Source organism: Xyrauchen texanus, chromosome 9, assembly GCF_025860055.1.
Source record: "Xyrauchen texanus isolate HMW12.3.18 chromosome 9, RBS_HiC_50CHRs, whole genome shotgun sequence".
Lineage (NCBI taxonomy): Eukaryota > Metazoa > Chordata > Actinopteri > Cypriniformes > Catostomidae > Xyrauchen > Xyrauchen texanus.
In genome coordinates, this window is record NC_068284.1 from 2,999,965 (window position 1) to 3,025,978 (window position 26,014).

Consider the following 26,014-nt stretch of genomic DNA (forward strand, 5'->3'; position numbering starts at 1 on the left):
CTATAGGCTGCAGCAGTTGCCGCAGAGCAACCAATGAGCTCGCTAGCTAGCCCGCTCTAGGTATGCAGCTGCTGCACTGCGTTGACAATGGATACAATATTAAGGATAATTTTTTGGCTTCAATATCTCAGAAAAGATGAATCTTTCCTGTAGCGTAAGCTAGCTTACGCAATACGAGAGAACCTCTCGTAAGAGAACTGTTAATAGTCAATTGAATCACAATGCCTAAAAACACTCCACCCATATGTTTTGCAAACTCAATTCACACTAAATTTATATCAATAGGGTGCACTTTAAGGAATTTTATTAATAGGGAACAAACTTGATATCCTCATTTTTACCACTTCCACCCACCGCTGTCACACGTGGTCAAACGTTATATTGAACTAATATGCAACTTACCTCACCCTGCAAAACATATGTTTAGACTCCGTTTCTCTAATTCCAAAAACGATGGATGAAACTGAATCAAGAGAACAGATTTTACAATTAATAGGGTGTTCATTACTAACTTTATCCAGCTCCAATCCTTGCCTAATCTGTTAGTTATTCGATAACATCCCATATCTCCTAATTTAATGAGTAATACTCAACTATAAAGTTATTTTTATTTAGATGTACTGATAATATACAGAATAAGATAATATTATTCTTTAAACGTCTCACCTTTTAAAAGTGCGTCGCAAACGGCTTGTTTTGCTGCATCTCTACGGCGCGTGTGTTTGCTGCTACTTTCGGGAACTATATAGAGGCTCCACGAGCCGCCATTGCTGTAAAATAAATCGTTCCGTTGGAGTCAATGGAGTTGTCGCAACTCTCTCTCTATATGGCTCTGCACTATACTAACGAAGGCTCCGCGCGGGAGCCGAAAATGTAAAAATTAACTTCCCAATTCATTCTCTTTGGTAGTGCTTATTACGGATGCAATATTTTGTTGGTAACATGTACATTTTACAGCGCTGTTCCGAGTTTTCCGGGGGCGGACACTGTAAAGATAAGGATCAGGTAAGTCAGCTTTAATCATTCGGTTGGTAAGCATTCATTGATGCATTCATACTGAGACATCATTCAGTTTGAGTTATCATTATCTGATTCAGTCAAACATTGACTAAAATAACGTACACTTGTACGTTATTCGTGCATACATCATTATTACATTTAATAGCCCCGTTTCGCTCACCCTTTCAGTCATAGCGCTAGTTCAAAGAGGGAGCAGTGCTCTCCCGAGGTAATGACAGAAAAACAGCATCTGGATTTATTCACACCAAGTAATGACAAGCCTAGACATGACATTTATTATAATGGACTTGTGTGACAACTTTACAGGTTTATTTAAATTCAGAGTTAATAAAACATTGATATGATCTTTAATCCTCGTTAATAAATGATATCCTTATGAAAACTTACCATGGATTATAGTAATTTTTTATTAACCATGATTGTAGTAATCACTACTGTAGTAACCATGGTTTTACAACAGCATTACTGTAGTATCCATATGGTAACTTGGTTTTAGTTATAGAAACCATATAATAATATCTATGGATAATTTTGAGGTTTTATGTATGGCTTTTACTAACTCATTTTTAAAGGGTGAACAAATCAGCCTAATAGTTTTATTTTTGGGCCCATAAATATATAAAAACTTTTATGTAAATATTAAAGTTACAAATTTTATCCAAAGAATTAATAAAAAATAATTTGAATAGAGATATCGGTATTGGTATCGATATCGGCAATATTGGCCTAAATGTACTTGGTATCGGATCGAAAAGAAAACAAGTGGTATCACCCATCCTTTTCCACAGTCATTGTTACGTTTCATTACTCATCAAGGGATCATTATAGTGCAAAAAATGGTATTATTTGGCTTGCTGTAAATCATTTATTCTTTTATCACTGTTCTGACCATGTTTCAATCAATGGGGGACCTTCTAAGCATTGGGCTTTATCAATGTTCCAATTTTTAAAGCGCATTACGAGTTTAACAACTATATTAGCCTAATTGTGTAAAAAGTATTCACTGTCCAGCTTACAGCTGAGTGTATTAGTTCCCACATTTAATTTTCTGTCAACAGGAATCTAGATCCTTCCAATATTTTAAGCTTCTGTCTGTACACACACGCTCCGATTCTCTGCTCCTCTATTCCTGTCCTCTCACAGCTCCACACTGTATGTTTAAACCCTTTTGCACTGCTAGATTCCGCTGAAGATTTAATAAGGCATAATATATTGTTGATCATTTTTGATTGTTGATAAATAGTTGTGGATAGATAAATGGAATTAAAAACATTAGGAAACATACACACAGATGAATTGTTGTAGGTAGTTGTAGATAAATTATTAATGTTCATTGTGTGGTTGTTACTGTTATTGCAGCATTGCTTAATTTTAATGCACATTAAAAAAAATTATTGTGTCTGTCCTATGCATGTAATTAACTATCTAACAAGTGTACACAACAATATCTGCGAGTATTGTGTTAGAAAATGTTTTAACAAGTATTATTCTTATTTGCTTTCAGTTAAGCCCTTTTACTGTTTTGTACACCCTCCAGTAGGCAGCCATATTGAGCCAGAACTGTTGGTAGTTGCTTCACTCAACTGTAGAAGAATACACAGCAGTAGTACTGGGCTGTTGTTTGGAGACAATGCAAGGGTAAATAAAGAACTGGTTGTTTGAATAAGTACAGCATTTTCCTTTCTGCTGCATGTTCTAATGATGGACAAAACACATATCTCGACATTCTCTGGTCAAAAACCTTGTAACTCCATTTGAGCTTGATTTGGGGAAAACATTTAATAATATAATGACACATGCAAGTGTCTGCCCATATATAAAGCCACAATACCAAGTTTGATGACGCAGTGTTCAAATATAAATTGAAATAAAAAAAAAATTATTACTTGAAAAGTAACGTTATTGAACATACAACATACATACGACAATATGTGTTTTTTACTCACTCTCATTCCGCAAAATTTTATCTAGACTTCAGGAGGGTTTTTATTTGTCCTTTTCTGCAGAGACCTGTCCTTTCACAGAGCAGGCAACCCCACAGACGGTCATGTTCCACCACTCTTCCACACCAAGTTCTGGCAGTACATGGCAGCTCTCATGTCATTGGTGTGTGAGTGTGTGAATGAGTCACAGTGTAAAGCAGTTTGAAAACCGTTTAGGTTAAAAAGGCGCTATATAAGTGCAGACCATTTAACATTACCATTAAAAATCAACTATTCTATCATGTATCCAAACAGACAGACAAACAATAAGATATGAAAAGCAAGTTTTGAACCTGCAACCTGTTGCATGAGGGCAAAGCACACTGCCCCTAAACTATCAATCCACATATGTATGTACATATACAAAGAACATGAGCTTTTCTCTTCTCCACACCATCCTCTGTAACTTTTAACGTATATCTCATGTAATAACAACAAAATAAACATATATACATTTCATTATGCTTATGAGCAGAGTTTAAATTGAAGCACTATTTTCATTAAACACAGGTCAATTATTAAACAGGTTAATGCGGTTAATTAAATGCGTTGTTTTCAGTAGGGCTAACAACGTCTGTTGTGTCAGGTATGAGCCACCATTCAGTACATGCATACAGGCGATGGATTTCTATTAAATCAAAGCATCCAGAAGAGGCCAATAAACTGCAACAATGTTAATTCATGCACATAACAGCAATAGCATTCACTGCCTCACAAAAATGTGAATTTGCCTGGACAGATGAAAAACAAGGATTGACACTTAATTGTTACAGGCAGTTAAAGTTTGATTATTTTCATTTGACTTTAATGTGAGTGATTTTATAATTTGAATATCAATGTGTTGTGCCATTTAGGCTCATAGCTCACTCATAGTGCACCTTATACCCTGCTATTTTGAGTAATGTTTTATGCATATCCATTGCAATAAAAATTCTTTATACCGGAGTCCTGACAAATTCATGAACCATCACAGTTATTCTTACAATTGAAGACAAAATGATTAGCCCCCTATGAAATTTGAATTCTTTTTCAAATATTTCCCAAGTGATGTTTAACAGAGCAAGGGGATTTTAACACAGTAGGTCTTATTATATTTTTCCTCTGGAGAAAGTCTTATTTCAATTTGCCTGGATAAAAATAATTATTTAAATAAATTAAAAAACTGCTACGGTCAATATTATTAGCCCCCTTAAGAAATGATCGATTGGTTTGATTGGCTATGGAACCAACCACTAATCCAATGACTTGCCTAATTAACCTAACTTGATTAATTAACCTAATTAATCCCTCAAGCCTTTAAGTTGCACTTCAAACTGAGGATTAGTATCTTGCAAAACAACTAGTGAAGTAATATAAAACCTTGGAAAGAAAACTGGTGAGATAGGTTTCTAAAGACCCAAGAACAACTGCCAAGACACTAGTGAATGATTTAGCCAAGTCTGGGATTGATGTATCAATGACGACAGTCACTAGAGCCCTACACATGAATGGACTGCAAGGTTGCAGACCAAGAAAAACTCCACTTCTGAAGAAGAGACACCTCCAAGCTAGACTGAAGTTTGCCAAGGACAACCTAGAGCAAAATTATGCATACTGGAAATGTGCCCTTTGGTCAGATGAGACAAAACTGGAGCTCTTTGGCCATAGAGATGTTGCCTATGTTTGGAAAAAAATGGAGATGCGCTCAACCTAAAGTACACCGTTCCCATAGTGAAACATGGCGGTGGGAGTATAATACTGTGGGGATGTTTCAGTGCGTCTGGAACTGGGAATCTCATCAAGGTCGAAGGAATCATGAAAAAGGAAGACTACGAGAAGATTTTGAAAGATAACCTCCGGCAATCTGCAACAAAACTTGGTTTGGGTCAACATTTCGACTTCCAGCATGATAACAAACCAAAGCATACCTCACTTCTGGTGAAGAAACTACCTCCAAACGAGCAAAGTGAATGTCCTTGACTGGCCTGCAAAAAGCCCAGACTTGAATCCCATAGAAAATCTGTGGGCCACACTGAAGACTAGAGTCCATGCCAGGAGACTAACAAATCTGGAGGAGCTTGAGAGATTTGCTGAGAAGGAATGAGCTGCAACTCAGGAGAAATGATGAAAACTTGAGAACTACAACAAATGACTAAAGGCTGTTATCAAGCAAAAGGGATACACTATTGACTATTAACATCAGAGGGCTAATAATTTTGACATGTAGATTTTTTTTATTCTTGGTTATAATTTTGTTTCTATTTGCATTATAAACACACTACGTTGCCTAAAACTATTATGTTTAGAAACGCTATGTTGAAAAAAAATCTTTGCTCCATTAAACAGCACTTGCGAATTATTTGAAAAATAACTAAATATTTAATTGGGGCTAATAATTTTGTCTTCAACTGTATATCAAAAAACTTTTTTACCATGCACATCCCTAACACTTATATGCACAGGAAAAACTGGTGCATGTGCACATGAATTCGTTTTCACCACCACTGCACCTGTACAGTTGCAAATGTGTAGAGAAAGATGCCATGCCACCATCGCACAAAACAGCATAGTACAATACAGCAAAAAAATAAAAAAAAAATTAATTGGAATGATTTTGTAATAATGTACTAATAGATACTCGAAAGACTGAGGCAGAGCTTGGAACGCTGCTTGTGTTGGAGCATTTATCTGTGCCCCATCACTATTAAGAAAGGTTAAGACTGTGCACAAGTTCCAAAAGACAATGCACATAAGGTCATTCTATTCAGAATCGATCAGTGATGGTAGGAGCCTAAAGTACCATAGAAAGTTTATGGGGCATTCAAATTAGTTGTAGCCATCAGAGAGCGTGTGATCACACCAAGGTTATCTAGATTCACCCAAGCGGTCAGAGAGCTGTCAAGCGGGAACCAATGGGTTTTGGGTCTGATAAATGCATGCATCTCTGGACTAAGTGTGGAGGGGCAGCCCACCCTGCTGGTCTACAACCCGGTTCTCTGGGGGGTACTGACTGCCCGGCTGGCCACTTCTGCTGTCGAAAAAATTGGATTGAGGGCTAAGTTTCAATTGATCGTAGTGGATGAGCTGCTCTGCAACGAGTATACGACATGCTAAAACCTTCTGACACACCTTTTCTGGGCTGTCAGGAGCATTCCAACTGATGCACAGTTAATGAATGAGTCCCATTGTTTCTGATCATGAAATTTCATTTTTATGTTAATCTGAATTTCACAACATTTCCTTGAAAGTGTTGACCCTGAAAATGAATTTGGCTCACAATGACAACTTTGGACAAAGCTTAAGATGAGTCTGTAGATTACTTGATTGGGTGAAACTCTTCCCACATGAAGTGCAGTGGTATGGCTTCTCTCCATTATGCACTCTCTCATGGGTTTTCAGGTGTCCTGACATTGAAACGTTTCATGATGTGAACACTCGTAAGGTTTTTCTCCAGTATGGATTATTTGGTGCATTTTCAATTCATGAGCTCTGCTAAAGGCTTTACCACACTGAACATACTGAGCTTTCATATCAGTATGTGTTATTTTGTGATCTTTAAAATATTTTAGCTGTGAAAAACTCTTTCCACAAAAAGAACACAGGTAAGGCTTCACATTTGCATGAATATTTAGGTGTATCTTTAGATATGATTCCAATGCAAAATTTTTGCCACACTGAGGGCATGTGAATGGCTTCTCTCCAGTGTGAATTCTTATGTGACACTGAAGATGTCCTTTCTCTGTGAAATTCTTTCCACATTGAGTGCATCTGAATGGCTTCTCTCCAGTGTGAATTCTTATGTGATTTTTTAGGCTTCCTTTTTGTGTGAAACTCTTTCCACACTGAAGGCATTTAAAAGGCTTCTCTCCGGTGTGAATTCTTTCATGCTTCTTAAGGTTTCCTTGGTGTGTGAAACTTTTTCCACACTGAGTGCATGTAAAAGTCTTTTTATTGTGTATTCTCATGTGCCGCTCAAGAACTCTGTTTAGTGCAAAACTCTTTCCACACTGAAGACATGTGAATGGCTTCTTTTTATTGTGTATTCTCGCGTGCCTCTCAAGAACTCTTTTTATTGCAAAACTCTTTCCACACTGAAGGCAGGTAAAAGGCTTCTCTCCAGTGTGAATTCTTATGTGAAGTTTGAGGCTTCCTTTTTGTGTGAAATTCTTTCCACATTGAAGGCATTTGAAAGGCTTCTCTCCAGTGTGAATTCTGTGGTGTTTCTTAAGGTTTCCTTCTTGTGTGAAACTCTTTCCACACTGGGTGCATGTGAAAGGCTTCTCTTTAGTGTGTATTCTCAGGTGCCTCTCAAGAACTGCTTTTAGTGCAAAACTCCTTCCACACTGAAGGCATTTGAAAGGCTTCTCTCCAGTGTGAATTCGTAGGTGCTTCTTAAGGTTTTCTTGTTGTGTGAAATTCTTTCCACACTGGGTGCATGTGAAAGGCTTCTCTCCAGTGTGAATTCTTATGTGATAAAGAAGATTTCTTTTTTCTGCAAAATTTTTTCCACATTGAGGGCATGTAAAAGGCTTCTCTCCAGTGTGAACACTTTGGTGCCTCTTAAGATTTCCTTCTGCTGAGAAACTCTTTCCACACTGTGTGCATGTAAAAGGCTTCTCTCCAGTGTGTATTATCATGTGCTTCTCAAGAACTCCTTTTCGTGCAAAACTCTTTCCACACCGAAGGCATTTGAATGGCTTCTCTCCGGTGTGAATTCTCATGTGACAATCAAGATTTCCTTTCTCTGTGAAACACTTTCCACACTGAGGGCATGTGAAAGGCTTCTCTCCAGTGTGAATTCTCAGGTGCTTCTTTAGACCTTGTTTTATTGCAAAACTCTTTCCACATTGAGGGCATGTAAAATATTTTTTGGCTGTTGTTCCACGAGTTCTTTTTCGTGAGAAATAATTTTCAGTCTGTGAGCAAATAAAAGATTCTTCACCAGTTATGACATTTTCAGATTTATGATACTGGTGGTATTTCTGATCCCCGTCATTCAGTTCTTGACTTTCCTCTTTCACCTCCACCAGGTCTAAAATGAACAAGAAATAGTGACAAATGTTAAACAAGAAATATAATTGAAATCCAATTTTATGCAATAGAAGAGGCAAAGTATCTATTTTTATATGATCTCTGATATGCTGAAGATTACTTCTGTCCACCATGTCAATCAAATAATTTACAGGGATGCAAACTCCTCACCTTTTGGAGAAATTTGCCATTTTTAAACCATAATCGGTCACTTTTGTGATTGTGAAGAGCAATGATTAATGTGTAAAAGTGACTGATAGGACGGAGCATTGAATCCTCGACTAAACTCATGTGAAATGCGCTTTACAATGACGAAAGAACATTATTGAATTTCAAAATGATTATTATTTGTCTATTATTGTGGTGTTTTCTGATAAAAGTCATGCTCAGCAGTTTAAATATTGTAGGAAAATGATTCCATAGATCTGCTTTGTGTTTATAATTCTTACACTGAAGTCAGTAGATTCATGCAAGATTAATAAAGGAGAAGGTATGGACATTATTAAAACTCACTATTATTAGACTATTATTGTTGTCTTTTTGGATGAAAAATAATGTTCAGACTGAAGGAAGACTATAGATATGCTTTGTTCTTTTAATGACCTAGTGACATTTTCAGAAGGGGTCACTGAACTAATCAGTTAATAAAATTGAACAAATTTGTGAAACAGAAGCAAGCCTCAACAAAATACTCTTTGTTTTGCAGCTAATTCTGCACAATTTTGCAGGTAATTTGCTATACTTAATTAGCTGGAACTTGTCCTTTTAGCTAATTCTTAAAAAAAAAAAAAAATCCCCAGAAAAATGTTTGTGGACCAGTGATTGTCTCAACTTTTTCGCCCCTCATGAGTTTGCATCCCTGTAATTTCTTGTGACATTGCAAGAACAAATCTTCAAATGAGAAAATAAGCAATTTTGTTTTTCATTACCCAATTAGCGCCCTTGCCACCGGTGACCTCATTATACAGCATACCTACGTGACTTTCAATTTCAAACATTACAAGTATACACGCTACTAAGATGGACAGAAAACATGGACAAGTTCTTGAAAAGGAAAAATATTGATGATGGTTATGTGGGATAGTGGTATGCCTTGGTATTTTTATTTGTAAATAGTGTGCCATGGCAGAAAAAGGTTGGGAAACACTGCTTTAAAGGTAGCTTACCTGCTGGAGTTTACCTATAAACAAACAAGTTTGTATTAAATTCATTCTTGAGGTCTAACAAACATGTGGAATGCATTTATGCCTCCATGAATGGGACGATATTTGGCTCGTTTTCCTATTAATGTAATAAATTATTATTAGGCTATTATTTTTAAATTAATATTACAAATCATTTGCCTGTAGACACACAGACACGCACTTGAAGAAACACACTTTATTATATTGTTAAGAACAGATGACGGAAAAGCCATCTATGCGCATGTATGACACACTGTTTGTATGGAGGCATACAGTCTCGTGGAACATGCAAATGTAATCGGTGATGTAATGTAAACTCTTTCTCTGTTTCAGTCTTCTGAATTTTTTTGTTTTGCAGGAATAATATCGTCTATGAGTGCTGTAAATGAGCTCAGATATCACAGCTCAGGAGGTGCTTTGAGTTCAGATTATTGTGAACGAAACTCTTCGCCTATACATCTGTGATTAAAAAATAAAATAATAAAAACTACATTCACCTCCAACCATGATTTATATTTCAGTGATAATTATCATCATTATTATTTTGACATTTATAATTGTTTTTATGTCTTCATTTGTGTGAGTAATTTTCCACTGGCATGTTTAGATGAATGGAAGGACAATGTATTTGATTTAAGTTTTTCATTTTTTAAATAAATGTATTTAATTTTCAATGCAAAATCACTAAAGCAAGAATATTCACCGATCCCTCAGCCCAGGGGTTGCTGATGTAATTGGATATTGTGATGTACAGTGGGTACGGAAAGTATTCAGACCCCCTTAAATTTTTCACTCTTTGTTATATTGCAGCCATTTGCTAAAATGATTTAAGTTCATTTTTTTTCCTCATTATTGTACACACAGCACCCCATATTGACAGAAAAACACAGAATTGTTGACATTTTTGCACATTTATTAAAAAAGAAAAACTGAAATATCACATGGTCCTAAGTATTCAGACCCTTTGCTGTGACACTCATATATTTAACTCAGGTGCCGTCCATTTCTCCTGATCATCCTTGAGATGGTTCTACACCTTCAATTGAGTCCAGCTGTGTTTGATTATACTGATTGGACTTGATTAGGAAAGCCACACACCTGTCTATATAAGACCTTACAGCTCACAGTGCATGTCAGAGCAAATGAGAATCATGAGGTCAAAGGAACTGCCTGAAGAGCTCAGAGACAGAATTGTGGCAAGGCACAGATCTGGCCAAGGTTACAAAAAAATGTCTGCTGCCCTTAAGGTTCATAAGAGCACAGTGGCCTCCATAATCCTTAAATGGAAGACGTTTGGGACGACCAGAACATTTCCTAGAGCTGGCCGTCCGGCCAAACTGAGCTATCGGGGGAGAAGAGCCTTGGTGAGAGAGGTAAAGAAGAACCCAAAGATCACTGTGCCTGAGCTCCAGAGATGCAGTCGGGAGATGGGAGAAAGTTGTAGTAAGTCAACCATCACTGCAGCCATCCACCAGTCGGGGCTTTATGGCAGAGTGGCCCGATGGAAGCCTCTCCTCAGTGCAAGACACATGAAAGCCTGCATGGAGTTTGCTAAAAAACACCTGAAGGACTCCAAGATGGTGATAAATAAGATTCTCTGGTCTGATGAGACCAAGATAGAACTTTCTGGCCTTAATTCTAAGCGAAATGTGTGGAGAAAACCAGGCACTGCTCATCACCTGTTCAATACAGTCTCAACAGTGAAGCATGGTGGTGGCAGCATCATGCTGTGGGGGTGTTTTTCAGCTGCAGGGACAGGACGACTGGTTGCAATCGAGGGAAAGATGAATGCGGCCAAGTACAGGGATATCCTGGACGAAAACCTTCTCCAGAGTGCGCTGGACCTCAGACTGGGCCGAAGGTTCACCTTCCAACAAGACAATGACCCTAAGCACACCGCTAAAATAATGAAGGAGTGGCTTCACAACAACTCCGTGACTGTTCTTGAATGGCCCAGCCAGAGCCCTGACTTAAACCCAATTGAGCATCTCTGGAGAGACCTGAAAATGGCTGTCCACCAACGCTTACCATCCAACCTGACAGAACTGGAGAGGATCTGCAAGGAGGAATGGCAGAGGATACCCAAATCCAGATGTGAAAAACTTGTTGCATCTTTCCCAAAAAGACTCATGGCTGTATTAGATCAAAAGGGTGCTTCTACTAAATACTGAACAAAGGGTCTGAATACTTAGGACCATGTGATATTTCAGTTTTTCTTTTTAATAAATGTGCAAAAATGTCAACAATTCTGTGTTTTTCTGTCAATATGGGGTGCTGTGTGTACAATAATGAGGAAAAAAATGAACTTAAATGATTTTAGCAAATGGCTGCAATATAACAAAGAGTGAAAAATTTAAAGGGGTCTGAATACTTTCCGTACCCACTGTATATATAGTATATATATATATATATATATATATATATATATATACACACACACACACACACACACACACACACACACACACACACACACACACACACACACACACACACACACACAGCACACACACGCGCGCGCGTTGCAATAGCCATATACAATATATAACTCAACAAAAAAAGAAATGTCCCTTTTTCAGGACACTGTATTTTAAATATAGATTTGTAAAAATCCAAATAAGGGTTTAAACTATATTTTCCATGCTTGATCAAATAACCATAAACAATTAATGAACATGCACCTGTGGAATGGTCCTTAAGACACAAACAGCTTACAGATGGTAGGCAATTAAGGTCACAGTTATAAAAACTTAGGACACTAAAGAGACCTTTCTACTGACTCTGGAAAAACACCAAAAGAAAGATGCACAGGGTCACTGTTCATGGCATGCTGCATGTGGCCTGCAGATGTGGTCATGGCAATAAATTGCAATGTCCATACTGTGAGACACCCAAGACAATACTACAGGGAGACAGCAACGGCAGCTGATCATCCTCACAGTGGCAGACCACGTGTAACAACACCTGCACAGGATCGGTACATCCGAATATCACACCTGCGGGACAGGATGGCAACAAAAACTGCCCGAGTTACTCAGTGCTCAGACTGTCCGCAATAGGCTGAGAGAGGCTGGACTGAGGGCTTCTAGGCCTGTTGTAAGGCAGGTCCTCACCAGACATCGCCGGCAACAACGTCGCCTATGGGCACAAACCCAACTTCACTGGACCAGACAGGACAGGCAAAAAGTGCTCTTCATTGATGAGTCGGTGATGGTAAAAAGCAGTTGAGTTATATATATATATATATATATATATATAAAATGAAGGAGGGAACAAAAATGTATTCACACACGTGATGTATTTTCCCAGACAACGAAATACCCGACCGGTAGAGAATGTACAGATAAAGTAGGTTTGTTTCAAAAGAGATGTTGCCCTTCACAACTTTTGTAAAGCCATCTTTCAAAAAGAACAACACACATCTGAATTGCACTTGAATTTTTAGTTCAAATAAATAAAAAAAAGTTCAAAGTTTTAAATCAAGACATCTTGTTTTATAGTGTAGGCTTAACCCTAACCCTGCTTAATGAAAATTACCCCATGGTACCACCTAGGGTCCAACCAGAGGTAATACCGATGTTCGTCGGTTTCCTATGGAGGTTTTTTTTTCTGCAACCAATCGACCAATCAAAACTTGGTCGACTAAGACTCTTCTTATCGACTAACGTTTGGCTGAGTATTAGGGGGCAGCCCTATTTTTTGGATTGATTCCTGCTTTTAAACTCAGAGATGTGGATTCAGATGGAAATTAAATGAGCTTTATTATAAATTTGTATAATGGGATATAGAGCATCTTGAGTAGTATGAGACCAAATAGGTAAAGTGTAAGAAATACATACACCTTAGCCAAATATATTTAAACTCAGTTTTTCACAATTCCTGACATTTAATCATAGAAAACATTACGTCTTAGGTCAGTTATGATCAATAATTTATTTTAAGGATGTAAAACGCCAGAATAATATTAGAGAGAATGATTTCTTTCAGCTTTTATTTCTTTTATCACATTCCCAGTGGGTCAGAAGTTTACATAAACTTTGTTAGTATTTGGTAGCATTGCCTTTAAATTGTTTATCTTGGGTCAAATGTTTTAGGTAGCCTTCCACAAGCTTCTCACAATAAGATGCTGAAACTTTGGCCCATTCCTCTGGACAGAACTGGAGTAACTGAGTCAGATTTGTAGGCCTCCTTGCTCACACGCTCTTTTTCATTTCTGCGGATTGAGGGCTTTGTGATGGCCACTCCAATACCTTGACTTTGTTGTCCTTAATCCATTTTGCCAAAACTTTGAAGGTATGCTTGGTGTCATTGTCCACTTGGAAGACCCATTTGCGACCAAGCTTTAACTTACTGGCTGATGTCTTGAGATGTTGCTTCAATATATCCACATAATTTTCCTTCCTCATGATGCCATCTATTTTGTGAAGCAAAGCACCCCCATAACATGATGCTACCACCCCCATGCTTCATGGTTGGGATGGTGTTCTTAGGCTTGCAAGCCTCACCCTTTTTCCTCCAAACATAACAATGGTCATTATGGCCAAACAGTTTCATTTTTGTTTCATCAGACCAGAGGGCATTTCTCCAAAAAGTAAGATCCCCATGTTTGTCCCCATGTGCACTTGCAAACTGTAGTCTGGCTTTTTTATGGTGGTTTTGGAGCAATGGCTTCTTCCTTGCTGAGCAGCCTTTCAAGTTATGTCAATACAGGACTCGTTTTAATGTGGATATAGATACTTGTCTACCCGTTTCATCTAGCATCTTCAAAAGGCCCTTTGCTGTTGTTCTGGTATTGATTTTCACTTTTCACACAAAACTGCATTCTTTTCTAGGATCCTGAGCATTATGATGGTCCCATGGTGTTTATAATTGCATACTATTGTTTGTACAGGTGAACCTGGTACATTCAGTCTTTTGGAAATTGCTCCCAAGGATGAACAAGACTTGTGGAGGTCCACAATTTTTTTCCAAGGTCTTGGCTGATTTCTTTTGATTTTCCAAATCAAAGAGGCACCGAGTTTGAAGGTAGGCCTTAAAATAGAGCCACAGGTACACCTCCATTTGCCTCCAATTAGCATATCAGAAGTTAATTGGCTAATTGTCTAAAGGCTTGATGTCATTTTCTGGAATTTTCCAAGCGGCTAAAAGGCACTGTTAACTTAGTGCATGAAAAACTTATGACTCAGTGGAATTGTGATATAGTCAATTAAAAGTGAAATAATCTGTCTGTAAACAATTACTCATGTCATGCACAAAGTATCTGTCCTAAATGACTTGCCAAAACTATAGTTTGCTAATATGAAATCTGTGAAGTGGTTAAACATTTTTTTTAAATGACTTCCACCTAAGTGTACAGTATATACACTTCTGACTTCAACTGTATATCACATTCATATTTTTACTGAAGTTTAAGACGTCATTACATTGTTGTTGCCAGCCAATCACTGCATTGCTGATCATGGTTTTGAGTACTGATACATCTGACCTTTTCACAACACAGGAACATGCAATTATCCAGGAACTCAATCCAGATATTCTAATCAAATATGCTTATGCATTTGAAGAACAGAATTAGTTTGAGGAATTATTACGATTAAGATATGGAATATGTAATATCTCAGATGTATTAAGCAAACATTTAAAACACAGAACGTTGCAATAACGTGGCCAAAAAGTTGACAATTTTACATTGTTGCAACGTTGCAGTTTTACCATGATTCAGAATTACGGATAAAGGTCATGCTTACATCGTGTTGATTACCAATGTGCAACATATACTGTACATGTCACTGTCCTGAAGTGCAAATATCATTTAAATTTCAACTGACTGTTTGGACGTCTGAAGCAGATTTGGTATGATTTATCAAGGATATGCAAGTATTTTAATCTCAGCTAAATTAGAAGTAAATATTGAAACTAAACCTGTAATTTCTAAGATGATAATAATTTCCCATACACCATACACACCATTGTTAAAAACATTGGTGTATATTAAAGTGGATATTTGTCCTTTTTTGTGATGTCAAATATTATTATTAAACAAAAATTGTAATAAGAATTGATGTGACATTTTTAGTTTGGTATCGCTATTTACTGTATGTAGAAACACAATTAAACAAAACTTTTTGTTTTTGATCAAATGTACCAGCTTTCAAACGGTTTCATTGTTACCATGAAATTTAAACAATGTTGTAGTTTGACAAATCACTGCTACTAAGTTTTGGTAAGTTGTTTTATGTATGTTTGAATAAATCTTAAAAGGTAAAATATGAAGAGTTAAAATTTACATCCTTAAAAAATAGATGAGCAAAATGCCCCAACAGCAGACATTGAAAGGAATCAATAAAAAGGCGAAACTGATAACAGAGAAGCTAGTTCAGTTTATTGTCCTGGACGACCAACCCCTTTTGGTGGTAAAAAAATATCGGATTTCAACGCTTAATTGAGCATCACGAGCCTCAATACACTTTGCCCAGTCGCCATTATATAACTGAAAAGGTAATCCCTCATATGCAAAACGAAGTTTGTGATTTCCTCTCCAAACTCTTGGAGAATGTAGTGTCTGTTGTCTGTTGTGTTAGTTTCACAACAGACATCTGGAGCTCAGACGTGAGTCCAATGTCCTTGTTGAGTCTGACCGCGCAATGGATAGACTCTGATTTTAACTTGTAAAAAGCTGTGTTGCATGCCCGAGAGTTTCGTGGCTCGCACACAGGGGATTCTATTACGTCAGCCATTGAGGAGATGCTGCGTGAATGGAAAATAAATAAAGTCCATGTAGTTTTATGGGATAATCAAAAAAACATGAAGGTGGCCATGGATCAACTTGGTGTGACGAGTTTGATGCTTCGTGCGTGCACACTGCAGCTAATTGTACACGAGGGACTGTTGTTGCAGCGCAGTGTAAGTGACGCATTGGCCAATGTGAGAAAAATTGTAGGCCACTTTAAACACACACCCCTTGCCTATTCACTAGAGATGCACGATTGCAATTTTCTTGGCCGATTCCGATTTTCGATTTCTTTACAAGTGTGGCCAGCCGATACCGATTTTTTCAGATTCTGATTTTCTTTCTAAGAACTATTATTGGCCGCATATACAAACAAAATCTACCTTACTTCAATACAAAATTGTATTTTCATAATAAAATAAATTATTAAACATTACAATTTCCCCCAAACTGCACTAAGTTACAGGATCTTCTCTCACTTAAACAACTCTCAAAATAAAGTGCTCTGTGACTGGAGAGAGGTAGAAATAACAATTAACTGCAAATGAGTTGCTTTATATAAGAGATGTCATTTTCCACTATTTTTATAAATGGACCTTTTTCCTCTTTATTACTCGTCTAACAAAACCATTCCAAAGATCTGAAAACCATACCTGTCAACACTCCCGTTTTTCCCGGGAGTCTCCCATTTTGTTATTTCTCCCAAAAAAACTCCCGTAATTTGTATGGCCCAAACCACGTTATATGAATAATCACATCAATATATTATTCCAAGGTGGTCCAGTTGCCAGATCCCGAAGCCATATCGACAATGCCCACGCCTTTTGCAAAGTGTGTTGCACTGATTTTAATATCGGACATGGTGGGAAAAATTACGTTACTCAGCACATTAAATCACAATGGCACAATTTGTATGTATTTAGCCTGCCTCTGCCATCCAGCACCCCACTTCCCCTCTCCCGGATTTGTGTACCCAAATGTTGACAGCTAACAGGCTGCGTGTGTGACATGACATGAGATTAAACAACTCGGGCAACGCGATGTCGGAAAAGTATCAGCTACTCTGTATCGAGGAAATTTATCAGATTTCTGAACCATCTGCCTCAACTATGGAGAACAGCTGGTCATCCAGGGCCATGAATTCCATAATTTTCCTCGTAATTGCTTTGGTCTTTTCGCTGCTCATTCCAAGGAATGATAGGAGAGGCTGCTGACTTGTGACTGGCTCTGAGCTCTGGCTAGCTTTAGCCGCTTTCCCTTTTTAGCTTCTTTTTTAAAATGGGCATTTTCAGCTGGGTGATGGTGTTTTAAATGTCCAATTAGGTTTGTTGATCCGAAAGTTATTGTGGTGGTTCTCCCACGGTTTACTTTGGCCTTACAATTATTACAAATTGCGAACTTTATGTATTCTTCACTCACAGTGAAGATCTTCCATGCCAATGACATGTTTACGTGCAGCTGTGACGTTATTGCCTGCGCCGCTGGCAACAAAACGGACTGGCTTGGGATCGGAAAGACGTGAGGCTGACCGGCCGGTCACCGATCCGGGCCGAGCATGCGGAAAATCGGCTAATTCCGGTCCATGGCCGGTCGATCGGTGCATCTCTACTATTCACGGTTAGAAGACATCCAAGTAGAGCTAAATATGCAGCCTAAGCGTCTGCAGCAGGACAACCAAACTAGTTGGAACAGCACCCAGTACATGATTGAAAGCCTCAGTGACACTATCTGCATATACAGCTGAATACGACCTGCCAGCCACACTGACAGCAAAGCAGTGGCGTCTGTTGGAGAAGGCTTCCACGGTTCTTGATCCTTTTGAGGAGATTACAAGGGAGGTGAGTGCCTCCTCCGCATCTGTAGCTGACGTCATCCCCATTGGGTGTGTCCTGAAATGTGTTCTCAGTCGCGAGAACGAGGCTGATCAGGGGATTAAGACAATGAAAATTACCCTCCTTGATGCAGTCAACAGACGTTTTAACGACGTGGAATCTGAGCCATTATACTCGGTTGCTACTCTGCTGGATCCACGTTACAAAGACAGGTAAAGGAATTTCTGTTAACTTTATTTAGCGCTATCTGATTCACCTGTGTGTGCGTGCATGAGAGAGAGAGAGAGTAACAAATCCCACAGACCTCTGTATGGAATTTGCACTACCAATTCATTATTTTCACAAATCACGTCAAGTATTATTCTTCCGAGCGGACAAATAACTTGATATTATGGAAATACTAGACTATTAATATCTGATATATTTTATCATACCAGGTACTTCACAAATGCAGACATTTTGAGACTTGGAAAAGAAGCATTAAATGGCAGAGGTAGGAAAGATGGAGGAAGTGTTGAAGACTACATCTGAAACTACAGCCTCCGAGCCAGCAGACAAAACTCCAAAATGGAGGCTTTAGGCACAAGTACCAGCAGCTTTGGCAGCATCTTTGAAGAAATCCTGGAAGAGAGCCAAGTATTAACTGTTCCTAATATAACCACAAGTGCACAAATTCAAGTGTATACCTACCTAAGTGAGGCAAATATTCCACGGTCGGATAATCAATTGCTTTACTGGAAAGTATACCAACCTCCCTGGCAGCCACGGCAGTTAAGTTTATCTGTGCTCCCTGCACAAGTGTAGAGAGTGAGAGGCTCTTTAGCACAGCCTGAAATGTTATTGATGAAAGAAGGAGCAGGCTGACGTCAGAGACCCCTGAAAAACTAATCTTCCTAAAGAAGAATCTGCCCCTCATGCTTATGTGAGTAAACATAAAACATGTTCAAGAGCTTTGTTACAGAGAAACGGGATAGTTTTGTATTTATTTGTTTATTTACAATACTGAATGCTGCTGTTTAAATTGTTTTAACTTTAAACCTGTTGGTAGCTTTAAGTACTGCAGTACCTCTTTTTGTGTCTGTATGTTTTTGTATTGTTTGAATAAAGGGTGGCAGTCTTTCATAATCAACTTTTCTTGTGGACTATATACTGGAGTTCAAGAATAAAACAAAATATCATATTGGTATCGGCAAATAGCCAAAGCTGCGGTATCGGGACATCCCTAACATTAATGATTTCTATTCTACTGAGTATTGGTGAGTGACTATTTAGGGATGCTTACAGGTAACAGGTGAGATCGGTGAGTGAATTGTATGTTTGCATCTTATATGATTGTATTAATATGTACCCAGTCCTATCTGATGAACTCTGTGATTCTAGGTGGTGATATGGACCTATGAAAGGCACTAGTTTCTTAACATATATGATCAATTCATTCATGCACTAAGATGTCCAGTCTAATTAATATGCTTTTTAAGTAATTAAGGAGATAATTATGTTTGCTGAGTGTTCCAGTTACCTGTAATTAGACGTCAATGCCCACACCAGGGAAACTATCAGACTTCATTAAAATAAAATAACAAAATTACACACTGAAGAAGGCTGTGAGGCCGAAATGTCTGTGTTCTCCTGTACTGTGAGATATTAACAAAATATAAGAAGTGTGGATCATCATGCTGTTGAGACTGTCAAATATCTTTTTGTGGATCTACGCACTGTAGAGCGCAGCGATTCAATTTCTTTGATCATAGTGCTGTAACAAAGCAATTCATTTGTGTTATTGTTTCTCTTTTCTTTGCTCAACAGTCTAATATTCTCTGGTTAAGGTTAGCTGGTTAAAATATCTGAAGTAATTTCTTAAATAGTCATCTTAAAAACGAATATTTAAAACGAATTTTACAACATGAATGTCTTCAAGAATAGAAGACAAAATATGTGTTTGCAATTTTGCATATCATACAATTAGGGCTGGGATAAACGATTATTTTTTAAACGATTAATCTAGCGATTCTTTTTTCGATGCATCGATTAATTTAACGATTCATTTTTTTCAGTCCGATTCGATTTCGATTCGATTAATCGACTTGTGACAACACCGGTAATACCGGTTTCATCGGGGGTGGGGGTGTATAAAATGTAAAAAAAAAAAAAACATTTGCCGGGAGTTTGATTGACAGGCGATTTGATCAATCAATCATAATACGACATTTTTGTCCGACAAAGTAGTCAGGAGAGAGAAGATTAGCGTCGGTGGATTTGAATTTGAACAATGGATTGTAGGCTACTGTACTGACATCTTTCCGCGGTTAAAACAACAGTCCTTCTGACGTAGGCTACATTCATGTTTAGCCTATTTGATGCTATAAATTAACCAAGGAAAAGATGATCGGTTCACGAGCAGCTTTAACTGAGGCAATCTGTCACGACACATTAAAGAGCCACAAAATAGTAGGCCTATTTATGGTTTAATTTTCTTTGAATGACCAAATTTGAAAGTTGAGACTTCATTAGATGTTACCTGCTTGGTCCTGTTTGTCAGCGCGTTGTCAGTGTCCTCTATGTATTTTTCACGACATTCATAGCTATAAGCGCATTATTAATAGCTATAAGCGAAAACTTTAGGTTTCGACAACGTATTATAGCCTACTCCAACATCGAGTGCAAAGTGGGGAGTTGAAAAAAAACTTATGGTGCTCTGTCATCTGCAGCTGCAACCGGGTGGCGCTAGAATGTAAGGCCATCTCCATTTTGCAAAGATGACATATCACGGAATTTTTTCCTTTTAAATTAAATAATTCCCATACTTTAGAGGAACGAGTGCATGCCGCCTTGCACTTCTGATAGTCTGAGGAGCCACTCGTGTTGGCGCCGGCGCCGCCATCTTTGTTTTGGGTCTGACAATTCGACGCGCATATTTTGCGTCTACGTATTTTTTGCGTCGACGTCATCCCAGCCCTAGTGCTGGTGCATTGCTGTGGTGCTAGAATGGAAAGCCATCTCCATTTTGCAAAGACGACATATCACATAATTTTTTCCTTTTAAATTAAAGAATTCCCACACTTTAGATGAGCGAGTGCGTGCGCCTTGCACTTCTGGTAGTCTGAGGAGCCACTCGTTTTGCTTCTACTCTCCGGCGCCACCATCTTTGTTTTGGTCTGACGAATCGACGCGCATATTTTGCGTCGACGTATTTTTTGCGTCGACGTCATCGATTACGTCGACGCGTCGTCCCAGCCCTACATACAATTCACAGTATAGTAAAAATGGTTGCAGGCCAGTAATATATCATTAGCTATGTTTCCATCAAAGTTGCAAATTTAATTTATGCCAAAAAACAATGTGAGAAAAAAAGCAGCATTTCCACCCAAGGGCATTTAAAAAGATGAAATCGTCACTTCTGGAGAAATTGAAGCCAATGTGAGTGTTTAAAAAAATAAATACCGGCAGTTTAGAGTACACAGGTACGGAGCCCCTGAAGTGACCTGTGCAAAAAAAAAAATCTAAGAGACTTTCGCGTGCGCACGAGAAACCTTTCGCGTGCATAGCTCTTTTCCGATTGCGTCATTGCCATCATTCATTTACTCAAAGATACTGAGAGCATGGATGCGCATGAATTTATAGAGATATATTTTAAACTTGGCCTTCAATACAAAGACATTACTGTCTATGACATTTGTAATACTGTCATGGCTGAGACACGCTTTGATCTTCCAAAGGACACTAATCAAGCAATAGACTTGTACTTTCATTTAACACTAGAACTACCGGAATTCTATAACTACTAGAATGGCCATAGCGGTCATTCTGACCGCTCATACTAGACTGTACCAAATGTCATGTCATATTTACATTCGAAACTTCTATTGAGGTTTTAGAATGAAGCTTCTAATGTCTGTCGTCATATTTTATGGCGTCATCACCCTAAAAATGTATTGAATAAAATAGAATAATATGGATCAAATGGAGCGCCAAGCGAACGCAGATAGTCCTACATAATACGATCTTTTTTTGTAATATATAATAGTGCTAGACTATACAAATACATAGGCCTATATATATTAGCTGCTAGACTGCCCCGGAAGGTGCGTGCCTCGCTCTGTGTACAGCAAGTTTTTTCACCACAGTGAAAATGGTTTTGAAAATCTAAACGCCAACAAACATGGATTGAGGCGGAATATTTCGTTAGAATAAACACATTTGTGCATGGAACTACTTTCTTACGTGACGAATCAGAATCTGCCATTGCTGGTTCAAAACAAATGATGCGTCCAAGCCTTCATTAGTAATTAAAAAATGGAGAGAAAGAGAGGGAGAGAGAGAATTCCAATGGCAGTTGGCAGCAAAAAATATCAGCTTCTGCTGTAACTTTAATTTTTGCCAGAAAATGTAGGTTATTATGACTCAAACGATACTAAAATTATTGGAAACTAAACTAATATCAAAAGAGGCAGAAGATTTTTAAGGTAAGACCTCTAAGAAACTTAAAGATCACATAAAATATTACATATAACCTAAACATCAAGCTAACTGCTAGCCAAGCTAACATTCCATGGCAGTTAAAACAGTTGATCACAGCTTGGGCCTGTCTAAGGCAGTTGAGAAGTTTTAACAAACAAAGATAAGATGATGATGAAAGAGATGATCCTTAGAGAGAATCCAGAGGTTCCTCAAAACTCTAAGAGAAAAGACATCAGCACCAGACATCTCTGTCTATCTACAGACCATAACATCTATCAGCACCAACAGAGAAGAGAAGAGACAACACAAAATCATCATCTTGTGTGACTCCAACGGCAACCACCTCGACCAGAGACGACTGTTTCCAGGGAGAACTGTGAGGAAACTCTGGTGTCCTACCTCTCACTCTGCTTTGAAACTGCTGAGAGAAGGGGAATTGGGCGCACCCTCACACATTATACTGCACACTGGGACAAACGACCTCAGCACCAGGAGAGTTGACATCGCCAAATCAACGTGGTGAAATCAGCTAGAGGGATCTACCCCAGTGTTAGAGTCATTATCTCTACACTTCTGCATCACAGAGATGTTCCACAAAACATCATCAGCTCCATTAATGCAGAGATAACTGCTGTGTGTGCACTCATGCCAAATGTACATAGAGCAAATCATCAGCTCATCATTCATGCGCATCTATATGACTGTCTCCACATTCATCGAGACGGCATGAGACTTTTTGCAAAATCCATCAAGGAGAACACGTCCTGTCAGCGAGGAGAGGGTCACACTAGGGTTGGGCGATGTCCCCTAAATTGGCAGTTGACGATGTTGACAGTAAAACAATCGCGATGGACGATGATATCGTCGGTGGGGTGGGGCGGGGCGTTATATCATTTCATATAATTTTCAAAAATTATATGACAAATTATAATTTCGTTATTTTACTAACCCAACTAATGACTCGTCGGCGCTTTATCAGTAGGTTGCACGACACGTGAAGCATTTTTTTTTTTAGCTTTCACTTAAGAAGAGTTGTGCACTTTTTATTTTAATCTCTTTACATAAATACTACTTTCCACTTAAAAACTATAATTTCGTTATTTTACTATCCCAACTGACTCATCCGCGCTTTCCAATAGGTTGCACGTAAGGGGAAAAATATTTCTTCCACTTAAGAAGAGTTGTGCACTTTTAAGCACTTTTTATTTTAATATATCTCTTTACATAGATATTTTTTTCTACTGAAAAACTATAATTTCGTTATTTTACTAGCCCAACTAATTAGTAGCCTACTCATCCGGGCTTTTTAATATATTACGCCTAAGAAAAAAAGTCGTCTTTGGGCAGCCTTCTTGCGAAGAGAGCAGCCACAGCCACGCTCACTGATGAGCAAAAGGTCGAGGCAGAAAGGACCATGTACCTGCAGGAAATGGCCATTGATGGGGAAGAGGACCCGCTGACTTGGTGGAAAACGAACGACAAAAGGTTTCCGTTCATGGCAAGATTAGCACGGAAATATCTGTGCATATGTGCTACCAGTACTCCATCAGAGCGGGTCTTCAGCACAGTGGGTAGTGTAGTTACTCCAATCCGTAGCTTATTAAAACCAGATTAAGTGAATATGTTGGTATTTCTGGCCAGAAACATCGAAATTTAAACATGGTCTATGGTGAAAGATATTAGACTTCTTTACGCATTTTTCAGCCATCCGTTCTGTGAGCTATTCGATTTTGCATATTATTTTTTAAACGTTCATTTGTGTAGTTCATATGACCACTTTACAATATTTCAATAACATAATTTATTTTGTAGCCTGTGCTGAAGTTAATTGTGCTGCTAATTATAAGTGAAATGTTAATGCCGAAGTTTCGGTCTGAGTGTTGTACCCGTTTTCTTGTTTTATTTGTTGTTCTTCTATGTTTTAATAAATGTGTGTTATTCATATTCACCTTGTTTCTTTCATTTGATTTGACATTATGGATTTATGGCCAAGGAAATTTTTCTTTAAAAGTATTAACCAGACAAAAGTTATTTGACGTTCAGCTGGTCTGGGTTTATCACTGCCGCTTCAGTGTATACAAGAGCTATGTGACAATGAGCAAGATTTTCTGAGACACTACAACTAGGCCTACTAATAATTAATTAATAAAGGCTATTTTCTTGTAGCCTACAACATAAAATATTTTAATCTAAATGTACAGTGTAAGACATGTAAAAAAGACAAGAAGCTAACAATCAATATTTGTGTAGCCTGCCTGACACGGTATTTTCACAGACTAACACGTCACGTCTCTGGCATATACTACAGTATTTAAAATAGCATATATGCATTAGTTATATTCTCAATTTAATTTACAGAGCAATCCCTGCAAAGTTTTTAGGTTAACTATAGAAGAGACTAGGATTAGTGAGTCACACTAGCAAGACTCGCAAAAGGGGGCGTGGCATCACGATGGTGGCTCTACATCGTGATGTTGGTCAGCCATCACGATGGACGATGATATCGTCCATCGGCACAACCCTAGGTCACACAGCATCCCGGCAGACAGTCGGACAGCTACGCCGCTGTTGTGGCTGGTAGAAGTAGTTCAGACACCAGTAATCCAGATAAAAAACATGCAGAGAATTATATGTGACAATCTATTAGCTTAATTATCTACAATGTGAGTTTAGTCAAGCATATTCTTTAATCCTTTATTATTACTGTTATTATTATTATTTTGTGATGCATTTGAATTGATTTACTATATTTCAAAACAATATTGGGTCGTAAAATCATATATTACTCTTTCTGGTAATTTGAACATTTCTCAATGTCTTCATTTAAAATAACATGCTACAACATTCAGGGGATGATCTCTTCATCTTTTGGAGAGAAAAGCACTAACCCTGATTTTTTTAAATATTGTATATAGTTTGCATATAATTATATTACTTGAGACATGGAGTCATTTAGAGTCTCAAACCTACACTCCTTCAAACTACAGATAGTTATTTATACCTTCAATCAAAAACCCTCATGTTAAAAATGGAAGAGATTCAAGAGGAATTATAGTTTGGTTTAAAGAGCATCTTTCACACTATATTCAAAATGTAAAAAAAGGGAAAGCCCATATCTGGATGAAAATTAATCAGGAAGTCATTTATTCAGATGAGGACATTTACCTATGTGCAGTGTATATACACCCCCCCCCAATTCGAGTCCCCCTATTATAATAAGGACACCTTACCAACACTACAGTCAGAGATCATTCAGTTTCAGTCTCTAGGCTCTGTACTGTTAATGAAGGATCTGAATGCAAGAACTGGAAAGGCTGGAGATAAATATATTAATAGTGCACATATACAGCAGAATCAACTCTGTACTAAAGCCTGTCAGAGCTACAACACGATGACAACACCATAAACAGACATGGGAAACATGTCCTGCAGCTCTGTAAAAGCCTGGGTTTATATATAGTTAATGGCAGGACAAGGGGAGACTCTCTGGGTCGATTTACTAACTGCTCACCTCGAGGTAACAGCACAGTGGACAATGCCATTACAGATATAGACCACAATAAGATCAACTACTTCATGGTGATGTCACAGCTTCCTTTCTCAGATCACAGCCACATAGTCATTAGTCTAAACAAGTCAGCAAATCTGCCATCTTCTGATCAGAAAATTCAATTGTATTCCCTCCCCACCAAATTTTTATGGAAAAATGACAGTCCTGCACAGTATGAAGCTGAGCTCCACAACGTTCATGTTCAGAATATGATAAACACATTTTTCTACACCAAATTTGGACTAAAC

General features: G+C 38.1%; 2 protein-coding genes across 2 annotated transcripts in view; one reads left to right on the forward strand and one right to left on the reverse strand.

The window, feature by feature from the left end:
• The window catches only part of LOC127648801 (uncharacterized), a 309,374-nt gene that overhangs the window by 71,278 nt on the left and 212,082 nt on the right, over positions 1-26,014 (forward strand). The gene's annotated exons all lie outside the window — the stretch shown is intronic.
• LOC127648802 (gastrula zinc finger protein XlCGF57.1-like) overlaps positions 2,774-26,014 on the reverse strand; it is a 39,219-nt gene continuing 15,978 nt past the window's right edge. Inside the window, exon 2 of the mRNA XM_052133565.1 lies at positions 2,774-8,013. Coding sequence (XP_051989525.1) covers positions 6,377-8,013 — 1,637 coding nt within the window. The 3' untranslated portion in view covers positions 2,774-6,376. The remainder of the gene's footprint in view (positions 8,014-26,014) is intronic.